Source organism: Rhinoraja longicauda, chromosome 30 (genome assembly GCF_053455715.1).
Source record: "Rhinoraja longicauda isolate Sanriku21f chromosome 30, sRhiLon1.1, whole genome shotgun sequence".
Taxonomy (NCBI): Eukaryota; Metazoa; Chordata; class Chondrichthyes; order Rajiformes; family Arhynchobatidae; genus Rhinoraja; species Rhinoraja longicauda.
The window spans coordinates 7,983,797-8,001,711 of record NC_135982.1 but is presented as its reverse complement, the minus strand read 5'-3'; the positions used below and the strand labels follow the sequence as shown (position 1 = coordinate 8,001,711).

The following is a 17,915-nucleotide window of genomic DNA, read 5'->3' as shown; positions in this document are numbered from 1 at the left end:
GCTGCCTGACCCACGGAGTTACTCCAGCATTTTGCGTTTATCTTCGGTATAAACCAGCACCTCAGTTCCTTCCTACACATGGATAGATGATGTTTTGGGTCGGGCCTCAAACGCCTGAAGAAGGGTCCCAACCTGAAATTTTATCAATCCATGTTCTCCAGAGATGCTACCTAACCTGCTGAGATACTCCAGCATTCGTGTTTATCTACATCATCTATCCATGTTCTCCAGAGAAGCTGCCTGACCCACTGAGTTTCTCCAGCATTTGTGTCTATCTAGGAAAATAACTAGCAGATGCTGGTGCAAATCGAAGGTATCACAAAAAGCTGGAGTAACTCAGCAGGTCAGGCAGCAACTCAGGAGAGAAGGAATGGGTGACCCTGAAGAAGGGTCTGGATCCGAAACGTCACCCATTCCTTCTCCCCTGAGATGTTGCCTGACCCGCTGAGTTACTCCAGCTTTTTGTGTCTATCTTCGTCATCCATCCATGTCCTCCAGAGATGCTGCAGGACCCACTGAGTTATTCCAGCACTTTGTGCCTTTTTTTGTAAACCAACATCTGCAGTTGCATGTGCCCAATCCTTGGAAGGGTTGGAAGTTTATGAGTCGGTGAATCCCACTCAGATCCAATGAGATTGCAGTGTGTTGAATATCCACTGCCATTATAGCTTACCTGCAATAGTTGGTTATTGCTTTTAGATCTAGCACAAGGGTTTTTAGATTTTTTTTAGATTTAGAGATACAGCGCAGGAACAGGCCCTTCGGCCCACCGGGTCCGCGCCGCCCAGCGATCCCCGCACACTATACCATACCATACCATACACATACAGCCGGAAACAGGCCTTTTCGGCCCACCAAGTCCGTGCCGCCCAGCGATCCCCGCACACTAACACTATCCTACACACACTAGGGACAATTTTTACATTTACCCAGCCAATTAACCTACATACCTGTACGTCTTTGGAGTGTGGGAGGAAACCGAAGATCTCGGAGAAAACCCATGCAGGTCACGGGGAGAACATACAAACTCCGTACAGACGGCGCCCGTAGTCAGGATCGAACCTGAGTGTCCGGCGCTGCATTCGCTGTAAGGCAGCAACTCTACCGCTGCGCCACCGTGCACTGTGCACCAGGATGTGAGCAATGTAGGGCAAGGTCAATAATATTTCACAATCTCTCCTCTTCCTCGTAGTTGGTCGTGAGTTACTATCTTGAAGTGAAGTGCATCAGATGGTGAAGCACTCTGATAATGCCTGCATGCAGGGATTTTCAGCTTGTCTGACTAGATATATGTTTAGGTCCTTTTGTGGCACCATTGAGTAGCTGTCGAGGGAGGACGTCAAATATCCATTAGTCCTCTTGTAGATCAGGAGTTGCATCTGGATCCCAATCGGAGGTGGGTTGTGGACATCCATCCATAAACAATGAAGACACAAGAAACTGCAGATGCTGGAAATTTAAGCAAAATACAAAGTGCTGGAGGAACTCGTGTTACAGTGCGGGGATCGCTGGTCGGTGCGGACTCAGTGGGCTGAAGGGCCTGTTCTCAGGAATACCAGTGCAGCAGCTGGGTCTTTGCAACCATCTTGTGGCCTCCACTGCTGATGATACACATGATCTTTTAAAGTTGTATTTAATGACCCAAATATAAACTCCCAATTGACCGCAGGATTTGAACTCTTATCTCCAAATACTGAGTTCAGAGTTCTGGCTGTTGCTCCAGCAACTTTGCCAATGTGTTCATTCATAAGTGCATAAGTGATAGGAGCAGAATTAGGCCATTCATCCCATCAAGTCTACTCTGCCATTCAATCATGGCTGATCTATCTCTCCCTCCTAATCCTATTTTAGATTATTTTTTTTAGATTTAGAGATACAGCGCAGAAACAGGCCCTTCGGCCCACCGGGTCCGCGCCGCCCAGCGATCCCCGCTCACTAACACTATCCTACACCCACTAGGGACAATTTTTACATTTGCCCAGCCAATTAACCTACAAACCTGTACGTCTTTGGAGTGTGGGTGGAAACCGAAGATCTCGGAGAAGACCCAAGCAGGTCACGGGGAGAACGTACAAACTCCGTACAGACGGCGCCCGTAGTCAGGATTGAACCCGAGTCTCTGGCGCTGCATTCGCTGTAAGGCAGCAACTCTACCGCTGCGCCACCGTGCACTGTGTACCAGGATGTGAGAAATGTAGGCAAGGTCAATAATATTTCACAATCTCTCCTCTTCCTCGTAGTTGGTCGTGAGTTACTATCTTGAAGTGAAGTGCGTCAGATTTTTGTTATTGGGTGATGTTGAAGGAATAAGACCACAACTTAAAATGAATAAATATCAGAAAGAATTTATAAAATTTATAAAAATTGCATTAGCAGTAGCCAAAAAAACTATCGCAGTTACTTGGTAATCTGATTCCTATTTAAGTATGGACCTTTGGAATAATGAAATTTCTAACTGTATCCCACTTGAAAAAATTACTTATAATTTAAGGAACAAATATGATACTTTTTAAAATATCTGGCGTCCTTATCTACAAAAGAGGGGCCTATATATATAGAAGAATTGCCGCCATTCTCTTGCCTTCTCCCCATAACCCCTAACACCGGTACTCATCAAGAATCCATCTATCTATCTTTTCCTTAAAGATATCCATTGACTTGGCCTCCACAGCAGTTCTGCGGCACGGTAGCGCAGCGGTAGAGTTGCTGCTTTACAGCGAATGCAGCGCCGGAGACTCAGGTTCGATCCTGACTACGGGTGCTGCACTGTAAGGAGTTTGTACGTTCTCCCCGTGACCTGCGTGGGTTTTCTCCGAGATCTTCGGTTTCCTCCCACACTCCAAAGACGTACAGGTATGTAGGTTAATTGGCTGGGTAAATGTAAAAATTGTCCCTAGTGGGTGTAGGATAGTGTTAATGTGCGGGGATCACTGGGCGGCACGGACTTGGAGGGCCGAAAAGGCCTGTTTCCGGCTGTATATATATGATATGATGATATGATATGAATTCCACAGATTCACCACCCTCTGACTAAAGAAATTCCTCCTCATCTCCTTCCTCAAGGAAGGTCCTTTAATTGTGAGGCTATGACCTCTGGTCCTCGACTCTCCCACGAGTGGAAATGCCCTCTCCACATCCACTCAATCCAAGCCTTTCACGTCGATGACCATTCATCAGAACCCAGTTTTACATCATCAGTGCCCTGCCGTCTGCTGGCAACACCATCACCAATGCAACAGTTAGTCTCTCTCCGGGCACCGTCCCATCTCGACTCCCCTTCTCCATCCCGCTTCCATGGAACCTGAAGTCTTCTTTGCCAGCTCAGATCAAAGGTCGTCAGCCCGATCATCTTCTCCACCCACAGACGCTGCCCGACCCGTGGGATATTTCCACCATTTTCGGTTTTTATTTCAGATTTTTACTCATCTGCAGCACTATGCTTATTGGAGATCCTCCTCCATCCTAATTCAGTAAAAGATAAAGTGTTGGGATTCAACCAGTCCGGCAGCATCTGTGGAAGGAAGGCACAAGTGACTTTTCGGGTCAGGACTCTTCTTCAGTCTGATCTCCAGGGGTGCTGCCTGTCCTGCTGAGTTACTCCAGTACTTTGTATCCTCCCCCCCCCCCCCCCCCCCCTCCCAATGTGAAACACTGTCTGTTCATTCCTCCGGATATGAACTTGGAGATAAATGGGATTACTGTGGATAGGGTGAGCAGCTTTAAATACCTGGGAATCCACATCACAGAGGATCTGACATGGACAACACACATTGCCGCACTGGTGAGTAAGGCAAGGCAGCGCCTTTACCACCTCAGACAGTTGAGGAAATTCAGAGTCTCTCTGAAGATCCTTCAGTGCTTCTACTCTGGGGCTGTAGAAAGCATCTTGTCCGGCAACATCACATTCTGGTTTAGGAACAGCTCTGCCCAGGACAGGAAGGCTCTGCGGAGAGTAGTGCGTTCGGCTGAACGCACCATGGGAACTACACTCGCCCCCCTGCAGGACCTATACATCAGGAGGTGCAGATCCAGAGCCAGCAACATTATGGGGGACCCCTACCACCCCAGCAACGGACTGTTCCAGCTGCTACGGTCAGGCAAACGTCTCCGCTGTCACGCTGTGAAAACAGAGAGGATGAGGCGGAGTTTCTTCCCACAGGCCATCAGGACTGTTAACTCTCTTATCAGCAGGGACTAATTTAATTTACTGTATTAATTAATTTTTTGTGTTAAAACAAAAATTTCTATTCTGTTTTGTAGTTTTAGCACAATCCGCAGGCGTTGCCACTTTCATTTCATTGCACATCTTGTATGTGTATGTGACAAATAAACTTGACTTGACTTGACTCCACGGAAGCTGCCTCATGCGCTGAGTTATTCTAGCATTTTGACTTTTACTCAGGATTCTAGCATCTGCAGTTCCTTGTGCCTCCCCCCCCCACCCGAGTCTGATTACAACTCTACTAGGGCTGGGGATGATTTAGTTTGTATGCAATAATCCTCCTCCAGTCACTACATTTTCCTTTTAGAGTAAAGCTTTTTGGGAGTTTCCAGTCATTCTGTTTCTGAGTAAGTTGACTCCATGTGCTTTCTCCTTGACCATAAGTTGTGTGTCACACGACCAACCCCATTGCACCAATAAACACCAGTAAAACATTCCCAGAAGTTTAGCTCGTGATATTAATTTAGTTTTAATTAAATATCATTTAGTTTAATGATACAGCGCGGAAACAAGCACTTTGGCCCTCAGAGTCCACGCCGGCCATTGATCAACTGTTCCCACTAGTTCTACGTTAACCCACTCTCTCATCCACTCGGGGCAATTTTACAGAGGGCCAATGAACCTACAAACCCGCACGTCTTTGGGATATGGGAGTGAATCAGGGCGCCCGGAGGAAACCTGTGCGGTCACAGGAAGAACGAGCAAATGCCACACAGACAGGACCAGAGGTGAAGATCGAACCCGGGACTCTGGTGCTGTGAGGCAGCAGCACTACCCGCTGCGCCACTGTGGCTTTAAGGAATTTATTTCAGTCGGGGAGGCGGGGGGGGGGGGGGGGGGGGGGGGGTGGTTTAAGAATTGGAATTCTTCCAGCCATGACAATAACTAATCCATTTATTCTAAATTCATCAGTACTATTGTTCGACCAGGACTAGGAGACTCCTACAAATGTTAACGTTTCGAGATAACGCCGCACCAAACATTTCCATCCCAGAGAAGGCAGCGAGAGGGGGTTAGAGCATTGTGCTCTTCTCCACCGCCGGTCCTCCCTGATCGTTCTCCCTCCCACTCGGATCCAGCGGGTCATTTTCCACTTTTATTTCCATTTTGTTCTTCTTGGCCATAATCTGACTGATCTCCTGGAAAGTTTTGTTCTTCGTTTCGGGGATAAAAATGTAGATGTAAGCTAAGGTCGCCAGGCAGACGAACCCAAAAATGATGAAGCAGTACTCACCGAGCCCTTTCTGAAAGAAGTTAGTGAAACAAAACAATTAGACAAGGACGATAAGCTTGTATCATTGATGCTGACAGGGCCCTCTAACATTATCAAAACGATAGGGAACACAATGGGAATTTACTTTTGCAGAACACTTGTGTGTGGTTTGCAAAGTGACCCTGAAATTCCAGTTGCCTATCAATATAAAATTTGCATCCGAATTCCACTCAAGTGAAACTCAAGCTAGCCTCAGGGAACCCAGCTAACACCACCACCATTTTTTGCATTACTCAGTCTCTCCTGTCACTTACCTTTCCTTTGGTTCTTCCTGCCCCTTGCCCCATTCATGTGGCATAGATCAGTAATTCATCAGAAAAAAACAGGCCCATCCATCCACCCTGCCAGCCATCAAGTGCGCATTTACACCAGTCCTACATTAATCCCATCTTATTCCTCCGACATGCTCATCAACTTCTCCCCAGATTCTACCACTCACCCACACATTGGGGGCAATGTGAAGAAGCCAACCCACCTGCATATATTTGGAATGTGCGTCTGCAAACCAGAGCGTCCGAAGGAAACCCACACGGTTGAAGGGACAACATGAAAACTCCACACAGTCAAGATTGAACCCTGGTCCTTGGAGCTATGAAGCAACAGCTCTACTAGTCGCACCACCTTCCTGCAACCCAAGACGCATTTCATTTCCAACTTTTCACAGTTCTGATGAAGAGTTTTTGACCTGAGCTATTAATGCTCTTTCTCCCCTCCCCCGATGCTGCCTGAACAGCTGAATACTTCCAGCATTGCCCATTTTTATCCAGGATTTCCCAACATCTGCCTGGTTTTGCCTCTGGGAGGAAAAAAGTGATTATTTGGGAACCTCTTGTTGCTGAAAGACTTCCACAAAGTGCAAACAATTGACACAAACTATGTTGTTTAAATGCACTACTTTGATGCATTTTGTTCTCAATGGATTCTTAGTGCTTCAGAATAGGTGAAGTTTTCCAAATGAGTGCTTTTGGAGTCATCAATGTCGAGCCACACCTTGGCCACTCCCTCTTCTCCCCTCTCCCATCAGGCAAAAGGTACAGAAGTGTGAAAACGTACACCTCCAGTTTCAGGGATAGTTTCTTCTCAGCTGTTATCAGGCAATGGAATCATCCGACCACAACCAGAGAACAGACCTGAACTACTATCTACCTCATCTGCGACCTTGATCGGACTTTGCTGGCTTTACCTTGCACTAGACATTATTCCCTTATCAAGTATCTGTACACTGTAAATGGCTCGATTGTAATCATGCGTTGTCTTTCCGCTGACTGGTTAGAACGCAACAAAAGCTTTTCACTGTACCTCGGTACACGTGACAGTAAACTAAACTGAAACTGATGTGAAATTCAACAAAAATGGAGCATAAAGTTAGATCCATCCCTGGAACCAAAAGCAGAGTTACTCCTAGTGTATGTGGCAGGAACCTTTCCAAAGCTGTTCGTTCAGATGAATTTGGGAAAACATTTGGATGGAAAACATTCCCTCAAAACCACTAGACATTCTTCACGTTGTATGTCACTCCCAGTGGGAAATGTTCCACACTTTGACATGAATAGTCAGAGATCATCTGGCTAGCCCAGCCAATGTGAGTGAACCATTTACTTCGTGGAACATTGCCCACCTCTTGAGTCAGAGGGTGGATGGTTCGAGTCCAAGTATCATCATGAAATACCTTCCTGCCATACAATGAGATCATGGACAGATATATGGATAGGAAAAGCTTAGAGGGGTATGGTTCAAACGCAGGCAGATGGGACAAGTGTAGATGGAGCATCTTGGTTGTCAGGGGCAAGTTGGGCCAAAGGGCCTGTTTCTGTTCTGTATCACTTTGAATAACCTATGCCCAAACCTCAAAAACCTACCTTTTCCACAATATCTCTCAACATCCTTAGTTAATAAAAATCGATCAATTGATTTATTAATGGCCGGCCCAGCATCAATTCCTAGTTGTGGAAGAGTGTTTCAATTTGCTACCTTCTTCAGAGTGCAAGAGCACCTCTAGGTGTTTCTACTTGAAAAGCCTGGAATTACATTTAAGACTTTGTCTCCAAGTCCCATGTTTACCAACCAACATTGTTCCGACTCTTAAACAGTTTCAGAACTTCAATCAAATTACATTACAGTCTCAGAATCATAGAACTCTCTATATTCCAGGAAACACAAGTCAAGTATGTCTAATCACCCTCCCTAATTTAACTCTTGGAGGCCAAGTATTATTCTGGTCAACTCCCTCACCAAGGGCAACATGGTGGCGCAGCGGTAGAGTTTCTGCCTTACAGCGCCAGTAACCTGGGTTTGATCCCAACTACGGGTGCTGTCTGTATGGAGTCTGTACGTTCTCCCCGTGACCAAGCGGGTTTACTTCAAGATATCTGGTTTCCTCCCACACTCCAAAGACGTACAGTTTGTAGGCTAATTACATAGAAAACATAGACATAGAAAATAGGTGCAGGAGGAGGCCATTTGGCCCTTCGAGTCAGCACCACCATTCACTGTCATCATGGCTGATCATCCACAATCAGTAACCTATGCCTGCCTGCTCCCCATATCCCTTGATTCCACTAGGCCCTAGAGCTCTATCTAACTCTCTTTTCACAACTCTCTGGGTGAAAAAAATTCTTCTCACCCCCCACTTTATTCTTAGACTGTCCCCTGGTTCTGGACTCCCCCAACATTGGGTACATTTTTCCTGCATCTAGCTTGTCTAATCCTTTTATATGTCTCTATAAGATCCCCTCTCATCCTTCTAAACTCCAGTGAATACAAGCCTCACTCAAAAGATAAAGCTGTGAGTTCTGCAATGGAAGTCTCCCAGTCTCCCTTTCTCCCTTTCTCCCTTTCTCCCTTTCTCCCTTTCTCCCTTTCCCTGTGAGTGACTCAACAATCTCAGTTAGAATTTAAAAGCAAAGGTGTGGCCCAATTAGATCATTTAGTGATCTAATTGAGTAGGTTTCAGGTGCTCATTCACTGCTCCTTGATTCATCCACACTGGCCACTGATCCACTTCCAAAATCTCGGACCCCACAGCCTGACTTTCTCTATAGTTGCTACCCCAATGAAATTGGAGTGCAGACAAAACGTAAAAACAAGGAACTCCAGTTGCTGGTTTACCGAGGAAAGACACAAAATGCTGGAGTAGCTCAATGGATCAGGCAGCATCCCTGGAGAACATTTTGAGTGAAACATCACCTATCCATGTTCTCCAGGGGCGCTGCCTGACCTGCTGAGTTACTCGAGCATTTTGTGTGTTTCCTTGGAGTGCCGACAGGTCGATTCCATCATAGTACAGGTTGTGGAGGAGTATGTTTAACCATTAAAAAAAACTCGAAGCTTAAATTAAATCCACCTCGAGAAATGGGAAGATGAGTCCAACGAGGAAGTTGGACAGCCAGTGCACGGATCCTGCCACCATGAAGGCAGCGGGTCTGGAGGACTGCCGGAATAGCTCTGTTGTTATCACGTAAGGAATCGGGCCTGACAGGGAGAAAAACAGGAAAAGCGGAATTAATAACAATGTTTGGAATCCAGCAAAGTCCCTCCAAAATGACACCGATCCACGTTAGATGTCGGGGCGGTGTGGTGGCACAGCTGGTGGAGCTGCTGCCTCACATCGCCAGAAACCCAGATTCAATTCTGACCACATTCGCTGTCTGCGTGGAGTTTGCACGTTCTCCTTGTGACCTGGTGGGTTTCCTCTGGTGCTCCGGTTTCCTCCTACATCCCAAAGACATGCGGGTCTCTAGGTTAATTGGCCCTCTGTAAAATTGCCCCCAATGCGTTGGACATGGATGTAAGAGTGGGATAATGTAGAACTAGTGTGAACAGGTGACCGATGGCCAGTGTGGTCTCGGTGGGCTGAAGAACTTGTTTCCATGGCGCATCTTTTAATCAGAGTGTGTTTTGGAGTGTCTTTCCTATTTTTCAGCATCTTCTCAATATGTCCTGATGTAGTTAGACGCAAAATGCTGGAGTAACTCAGCGGGACAGGCTGCAGAGAAGGAATGGGTGACGTTTCGGATCGAGACTGAACAAGGGTCTCGACCCGAAACGTCATGCGTTCCTTCTCTCCAGAGATGCTGCCTGTCCCACTGAGTTACTCCAGCATTTTGTGTCTATCTTCGATGTAAACCAGCACCTGCAGTTCTTTGTAGTGCTCTCCTTCCAGTCTTATGCTTACCAGCAGGAGATATAGAGAATGCTTTTCCTACCCTTATCCCTTTGTTTGTGTCTGGACATCTTGGCTTAGAGATTCCCTCCTGTAGCACAACAATAGGGTGCATTATGCCAGTAAATATTAAGTAACATAGTGTGTACGTCTGTAACTATGATCTGGCCCCTCTGTAAATGTGGTGCACGTAAGCATGGAGGAGGTGCATTATAATAATAATAATAATAATAATACATTACATTTATATAGCGCTTTTCATATACTCAAAGACGCTTCACAGGGATTTAGAGAACATAGGGAAGTGAATAAATAGATAAATAAGTAAACGAACAGAGAAAGGAGACAGAAGGTGAGGTGACCTTCAGTGGTTGAAGGCAGTACTGAATAGGTGAGACTTCAGTGATGTTTTGAATGTGGTGAGTGTGGAGGAGTCTCTGACGGTTTGAGGTAGTGAGTTCCATAGGGTGGGAGCAGCGATGGAGAAAGCCCTGTCCCCCCAGGATCTGAGTTTGGTCCGGATGTGGGGGGATAGGAGATTTGCAGTAGCAGAGCGGAGGGTGCAGGTGGGAGTGTGCCTGTGGAGGAGGTCGGTCAGGTAGGATGGGGCCAGGTTATGGAGGGCTTTGTAGGTCATGAGGAGGATTTTGTACTGGATTCTCTGGGGGATGGGGAGCCAGTGGAGTTTGTAAAGGACAGGGGTGATATGGTCACGGATCGGGGTGTGGGTGAGCAGACGGGCAGCGGAGTTTTGAATGTATTGAAGTTTACTGATGATTTTTGAGGGTGCGCCATAGAGGAGGTTGTTGCAGTAGTCCAGACGGGAGGTGATGAAGGCGTGGATGAGGGTTTCTGCAGCTGTGGAGGAGAGGCATGGACGGAGACGGGCAATGTTTTTGAGGTGGAAGAAGGCTGTCTTTGTGATATGTTTGATGTGTTTGTCGAAGGAGAGGGTTTGATCAAAGATGATTCCAAGATTCCGGATGTGATGGGAGGTGGATACTGGGAAACCATCAATATTGAGGATGAAGTTTTGGGTGGATTTGGTGAGCGTTTTTGGACCAATGATGATGATTTCAGATTTGTTGCAGTTGAGTTTGAGGAAATTTGATTGAAGCCAAGATTTTATTTCAGTGATGCAGTTTGTCAGTGTAGAGTGTGTGGTGGTGGAGATTGACTTGGTGGAGATGAGGAGCTGGATATCATCGGCGAAGCAGTGGAAGTTGAGACCATGACGGCGGATTAATTGACCAAGGGGGAACAGGTAGAGGATGAAGAGGAGGGGGCCAAGGACTGAGCCTTGGGGGACACCTTGGGGGAGGGGAGCGGTGGGGGATTTACAGTTGTTAATGGAGATGAACTGGTGCCTGTCAGAGAGGTAAGATTTGAACCAGGATAGGGCTGTGCCGGTGATGTTAAAGGAGGTTTCAAGTCGGGTGAGGAGAATGGAGTGATTTATGGTGTCAAAGGCGGCGCTGAGGTCAAGTAGGATGAGGATGTTGAGGTTGCCAGCGTCGGAGGAGAGGAGAAGGTCATTTGGTGATTTTGAGGAGCGCAGTTTCAGTACAGTGGTTGGAGCGGAATCCGGATTGGAAAGTTTCATACAGGTTATTGGTAGAGAGGTGGTATTTGAGTTGGGAAGCTACAGCACGTTCCAAAACTTTGGACAGAAAGGGTAGGTTGGAGATTGGTCTGAAGTTGTTTGGGGTGTCAGGGTTGAGACCAGGTTTTTTCAGAATGGGGGTGACAGCAGCGATTTTGAGGGATGGCGGGACGATGCCAGTGGACAGGGAGGAGTTTATTGTTGCAGTGATAAGTGGAGAGAGAGCAGGAAGGCAGGCCTTGACAAAGCTGGAGGGGATGGGGTCCAGAGAGCAGGTGGCACTTTTTATTCCTGTGAAGAGGTCAGAGAGGTCGGTGGTGGAGACTGGGGAGAACTGAGGCAGGGGTTGACAGGATAAGGGGGGGGGGAGGTGGTTTGAGGTGGAGCAGGTGTGTTCTATGGCACCACTCAACGCACACCACACCTTGATATCAATCACCGCATGGCTCACAACAGGTTCAGCCTGAAACCCCAGAACAATTAATCCCAGGAGTGAAGCCTACTCCAGCTTCGGGCCCTCTCTAGACTGCTGCTGAGGGGTTGTGAGGAATTGGTCTTCCTCAAGGAAGGATCCCCCTTCATCTGCAGTGATTATCCCTGTCCCACCCAAAGGCCCAAACCTGCTGCCCCATAATGAAGACACAAGGAGACAGCAGATGCTGGTTGACAATAAAAAGACACAAAGCCGTGGAGTAACTCAGCGGGTCAGTCAGGCAGCGTCTCTGGAGAACATGGAGTGGTGGCGTTTCGGGTTGAGGCGCTTCTTCAGACTGATTCAAGGGTCTTGACCTGAAAGGTCACCAATCCATGTTCTCCAGAGACGCTGCCTGACTGACCCGCTGTGTTACTCCAGTACTTTGTGTCTTTTGCTGTTTCTCCATAACTTATTCTCAGCCTTTCTCTGTCACATCACCCAATATATTGTCAGATCAAACCCCAGTGAAACACCTTGGGACATTCTTCCATCTTAAAGGCTCCTTCCACTCAGCATCTCTCACTACTCCATGGTCCACCTATAGCTTGTTGCTCCTTGACTAACCCTCCCCCCCCCCTATCCTCTCTATAGTTTATCTTCACTCTCTCTCAGTCTCTATCAGTACCGACGCAAGATCGTGACCCAAGACGTCAGCACCTCTTTCCCCCCCCACAGATGCTTCTTGACCTGCTGAGTTTCTCCAACAATTTGTTTCTTCTCTGAAGGTGAACATCTCCTTGTCTTTTGTTTCCATTGCCAGTGTCTGAGGAAACTCTTCTGTATTTAAGAAAGGGATTTTATCATTTCCCTGCTTTGTTTCTCCTTTCTGTTCCACCATTGCAGGTGGGGAAGTTAAGTTCAAGTATTCAGCCCCAGTAGTAAAGGGGCTAAAACTATCATAGCCAAGAAACCACTGGATTGTTTGAAAATATTTTGGATTCACTAATCTGAAGTCTGCTTTCCATACACAGTCTGGCAATAGACAATAGACAATAGACAATAGACAATAGGTGCAGGAGTAGGCCATTCAGCCCTTCGAGCCAGCACCGCCATTCAATGCGATCATGGCTGATCACTCTCAATCAGTATCCCGTTCCTGCCTTCTCCCCATACCCCCTCACTCCGCTATCCTTAAGAGCTCTATCCAGCTCTCTCTTGAAAGCATCCAACGAACTGGCCTCCACTGCCTTCTGAGGCAGAGAATTCCACACCTTCACCACTCTCTGACTGAAAAAGTTCTTCCTTATCTCCGTTCTAAATGGCCTACCCCTTATTCTTAAACTGTGGCCCCTTGTTTTGGACACCCCCAACATTGGGAACATGTTTCCTGCCTCTAATGTGTCCAATCCCCTAATTATCTTATATGTTTCAATTAGATCCCCCCCTCATCCTTCTAAATTCCAGTGTATACAAGACTCCAGGCCAGGGAGAAGGTAACTTTACATTTCTCACAGCATGTTTCTATGTACTTTCCACTTCATTTTACCCATGGGGGAGACAGTCATAACCTTTTGTCCCAGGGTGGAAATGCCAAAAACTAGAGGGCAGAGCTTCGAGGTCAGAGAGGGGGAATTTTTTTTATTTTACGCAGAGAGTTCCTGGAATGTGGTGGAAGCAGATTTGACAATGGCTTTTTAGAAGTTTTTAGACAGGCACATGGATATGCAGGGAATGGAGGTGTATGGAACACATGCCAGCAGACAGGATTAGTTTAAGTAGGCATCATGTTCAGCACAGACATCATGGGGTGAAGTAGTGGCTGTTCCTGTGGTTTTTAGGTTTATTTTTAGAGACACAACATGAAAACAGACCTTCAGCCCAATCGAGTCCGCACTGACCAGCGATCATTGTACACCAGCACTATCCTACTACACACTAGGGACAATTTACAATTTTACCAACGCCAATGAACCGACAAACCTGTACTTCCTAGGAATGTGGGAGGAAACCAGGGCACCCCACACAGCCACGGGGAGAACGTACAAACTCCGTGCAGACAGCGCCCGTAGTTAGGATTGAACCTGGGTCAAAGGCGCTGTAAGGCAGCAACTCTACCGCTGCGCCACTTTATATTCTAAAAAATCTCCAAATATCGATTGTCTAATTTATTGGAAATCTTGCCAGTTCATATCTGGCTGATTATTATTGCAGAACATGAACTGGGATCCTGACTGCAAGAGGGGGATTTGTGGCCAGAACAAAGGTCCAGAATGCTTATACAAACCCTGCTCCCTTTGTCTGAAGAAGGGTCTCGACCCGAAACGTCACCCATTCCTTCTCTCCCGAGATGCTGCCTGACCTGCTGAGTTACTCCAGCATTTTGTGAATAAATCCCTTTAAACTTGCCGGGTACTCTATTATTGCTACTGTGCAACAGGTAAAATGTTAGATAAAAGTGTCAGAGAATCTGCATGATTCTATCACAATTTATCTCCTTTTTTTTTAACACATTATACGTACGGCAGCATAATAACTTTTGCAGTTAATAAAAATATGAAATAAAAACGTGTTCAATAGTCCATAAAATCTGTTAGCCGACACAATAAAATTCTAAGCATGTCAGACGGGGAGAACGTGCAAACTCCACATTGACAGCACCAGAGGTCAAAATACGTTCCAAGTCATCAAAAATCTTCTTTTTCCACCACCAGCCCTGGCAGAAACTTCCACCACTACACCACTCTGTGTCAAGAAAACCTACCCCCCCCCCCCCACCCCTCCCACTCTGACCTTAAAGCTCTGCCCTCTAGTCTTTGACATTTCCACCCTGCAAAAAAGATTCTGACTGTCTAACTTATCTGTGCTACCCTAAGGTTAATATAAAGTGGAAAGTGCAGAGAAACATACTGTAAGAAATGTAAATTACTTTCTCCCGGGCCTGGAGTCTATGCCAGACTGGGTAAGAAAGGTACATTTTCACGATCTGTAACTGCACCAATGGTTTAATAAAAAGGCACATGTGTTAAATAAAACTGAGCAAATAACTGGATGGTTTGTGTACTTACTGGGTCCAATTGCATGCCCAATAACATAAACGAATATAGAAATTATGCTTAGATAAGACATGTCGCTCGCCACGGCCTAAGGAGAGAACATATTTATTCCATTAAATCATTGTTAATACTAATGCATTGTTATTGTGTTCTTGCATCCAATGTATTTTAGCAGTTAATATAGACAATAGACAATAGGTGCAGGAGTAGGCCATTCGGCCCTTCGAGCCAGCACCGCCATTCAATGTGGTCATGGCTGATCATTCTCAATCGGTACCCTGTTCCTGCCTTCTCCCCATACCCCCTGACTCCGCTATTCTTAAGAGCTCTATCTAGCTCTCGCTTGAATGCATTCAGAGAATTGGCCTCCACTGCCTTCTGAGGCAGAGAATTCCACAGATTCACAACTCTCTGACTGAAAAGGTTTTTCCTCATCTCAGTTCTAAATGACCTACCCCTTATTCTTAAACTGTGTGGCCCCTTGTTCTGGACTCTCCCCAACATTGGGAACATGTTTCCTGCCTCTAACGTGTCCAACCCATTTCTCTTCAAAATACTTTCCAAGTCACTGATGCACAGCATCAAAAATCTTCTTTTTCCACCACCAGCCCTGGCAGCACCTTCCACCACTACAACACTCTCTGTGTCAAGAACCCCCCCCCCCCCCCCCCGCCCCACTCTGACCTTAAAGTTCTGCCCTCTTCATAAATCGCCGAATATCTCTTCATAAATCGCAGCTGGGATGTTGCGTCCGGTGCAAACCATCGGGGAAACCCAGACTCGTATCTACCGTGGTCTGAGGCAGATTTACCAGACTCGGGGAACTCACTTGGAGTTTAGTTTGTTAGCTTATTATTGTCACTTGTACCGAGGTACAGCGAAAAGCTTTTTTTGTTGCGTGCTGCCCAGTCAATGAAAAGACAATATATGATTACAAGCAAGCCGTCCACAGTGTGCAGGTACAAAATAAAGGGAATAATGTATCGTGCAAGGAAAAGCCCAGGGAGTTGGTCGTAGGGTTACTGTTTGGGTTGCCGTTAGCAGACAAATGCTGATACTATTGGATCGCTGCTTTAAAACTATTCCAAAGTGAAGGTAAACAAGCCTTCACTCTGCACCTCCATCCCCCACCAAGAGGGACTGAAAGCCCTCCGTTTCTTGCTTAACCGCAGAACCAGCCAATTTCCATCTGCCAGAGCTGGTCCTTACCCTCAACAACTTCTTCTTCGACTCCTCCCACTTCCTCCAAATCCAAGGCGTACTCTGGCCCCATCCCCGAACTCTACCTCTGCTACATTGACGACTGCATTGGTGCTACCTCCTGCACCCATGCAGAACTCACTGACTTCATCAATTTCACCATTAATTTCCATCCTGCTCTTAAATTTACTTGGACTATCTCCGACATCTCCCTATCGTTTCTGGATCTCACCCTCTCCATCACAGGAGACAGACTAGTGACCGACATCTACTACAAACCTACTAACTCCCATAGCTATCTTGACTACACTTCTTCCCACCCTGTTTGCTGTAAAAACTCTATCCCCTACTTCCAATTCCTCCGTCTACGCCGCATCTGCGCCCAAGATGAGGTGTTCCATACAAGGACATCGGAGATGTCCTCATTCTTTAGGAAACGGGGGTTCCCCTCTTCTATTATAGATGAGGCTCTCACTAGGGTTTCCTCAATATCCCGCAGCTCCGCTCTTGCTCCCCCTCCCCCTATTCGTAACAAGGAAAAAGTCCCCCTTGTCCTCACCTTCCACCCCATCAGCTGTCGCATTCAACATATTATCCCCCAACATTTCCACCACCAACGGGAACCCACTACTGGCCACATCTTCCCATCCCCTCCCCTTTCTGCTTTCCGCAGAGACCGTTCCCTCCGTAACTCCCTGGTCCACTCGTCCCTTCCCACCCAAACCACCCCCTCCCCAGGTACTTTCCCCTGCAACCACAGGAGGTGCAACACCTGTCCCTTTACCTCCCCCCTCAACTCCATCCAAGGACCCAAACAGTCTTTCCAGGTGAGGCAGAGGTTCACCTGCACCTCCTCCAACCTTATCTACTGTATCCGCTGTTCCAGGTGACAACTTCTCTACATCGGCAAGACCAAGTGCAGGCTCGGCGATCGTTTGGCTGAACACCTCCGTTCAGTCCGTCCATGATAACCACCCTGATTTCCCGATGGCTCAGCACTTCAACTCCCCCTCCCATTCCCAATCTGACCATTCTGTCCTGGGTCTCCTCCATTGCCAGAGTTAGGCCCAGTGCAAATTGGATGCCCTGTATCAGGATTGCTCTGGTGTCCCTGGAATTAGTTTAGTTTAGCTACTTAGTTCAGAGATACAGTGTGGAAACAGACACTTCAGCCCACTGAGTCCACGACGACCATCACACTGTGACCTGGTCACACTAGTTCTTATATAATCCCACCTTCTCATCCTCTCTCTGCTCATCAGAGACTATTTTAAAGAGGCCAATTAAGCCGCTCGTCCTTAGGATGTGGGAGGAAACCGGAGGAAACCCATGCAATCACAGGGAGAACATGCAAACTCCACACAGACAGCACCGGAGGTCCGGAACAAACCAGGGTCTCTGGCGCTTTGAGACAGCTGCTCTACCAAATGTGCCACCCTTTTGTGAAAAGAGAAACAAAGGGAATGTTCTTGGTCGATGTTGTATTAACTCTTCCACAGATGTTGCCTGAGCTGCTGAGTATCTAGACGATCTTGGCGGCACGGTGGCGCAGCGGTAGAGTTGCTGCCTTACACCACCAGAGACCCGGGTTCGATCCTGACTACTGTATGAAGTTTGTACGTTCTCCCTGTGACTGCGTGGGTTTTCTCCGGTTGCTCTGGTTTCCTCCCACATTCCAAAGATGTACAGGTTTATAGGTTAGTCGGCGTCGGTAAAATTGTAAAACTGTCCCTGGATAGTGCTAGTGTACGGGGATCGTTGGCCGGCGTGGCCTTCGGGGGGAAAGGGCCTGTTTCCACTCTGTATGTCTAAACTAAATCTTCCGTTTTTAAATTAGATTTCTGGCACTTTTTTGCTTTACAATTAAATGAACAAACAGCCGAGCACACCTGAGAATGGAATCTTAAATGCAGCAATCCTATCACCAGGGTGAGGTTTCTCAGCATTGTTTTGCTATTAGCCAACCAACAGTTTCACCAAACACTTG

At 46.9% G+C, this 17,915-nt stretch overlaps 1 protein-coding gene across 5 annotated transcripts in view; it reads right to left on the bottom strand.

Annotated features, from left to right (window-relative positions):
- Positions 1-4,750: 4,750 nt before the first annotated feature.
- slc2a5 (solute carrier family 2 member 5) overlaps positions 4,751-17,915 on the bottom strand; it is a 50,386-nt gene continuing 37,221 nt past the window's right edge. For all 5 annotated transcript variants that reach the window (XM_078425087.1, XM_078425090.1, XM_078425091.1 and 2 more), the window contains 3 exons: positions 14,741-14,816; positions 8,839-8,966; positions 4,751-5,466 (listed from right to left, as the gene is read on the bottom strand). In XM_078425087.1, the coding sequence (XP_078281213.1) occupies positions 5,236-5,466; positions 8,839-8,966; positions 14,741-14,816 (435 nt within the window). In that variant the 3' untranslated portion in view covers positions 4,751-5,235. The remainder of the gene's footprint in view (positions 5,467-8,838; positions 8,967-14,740; positions 14,817-17,915) is intronic.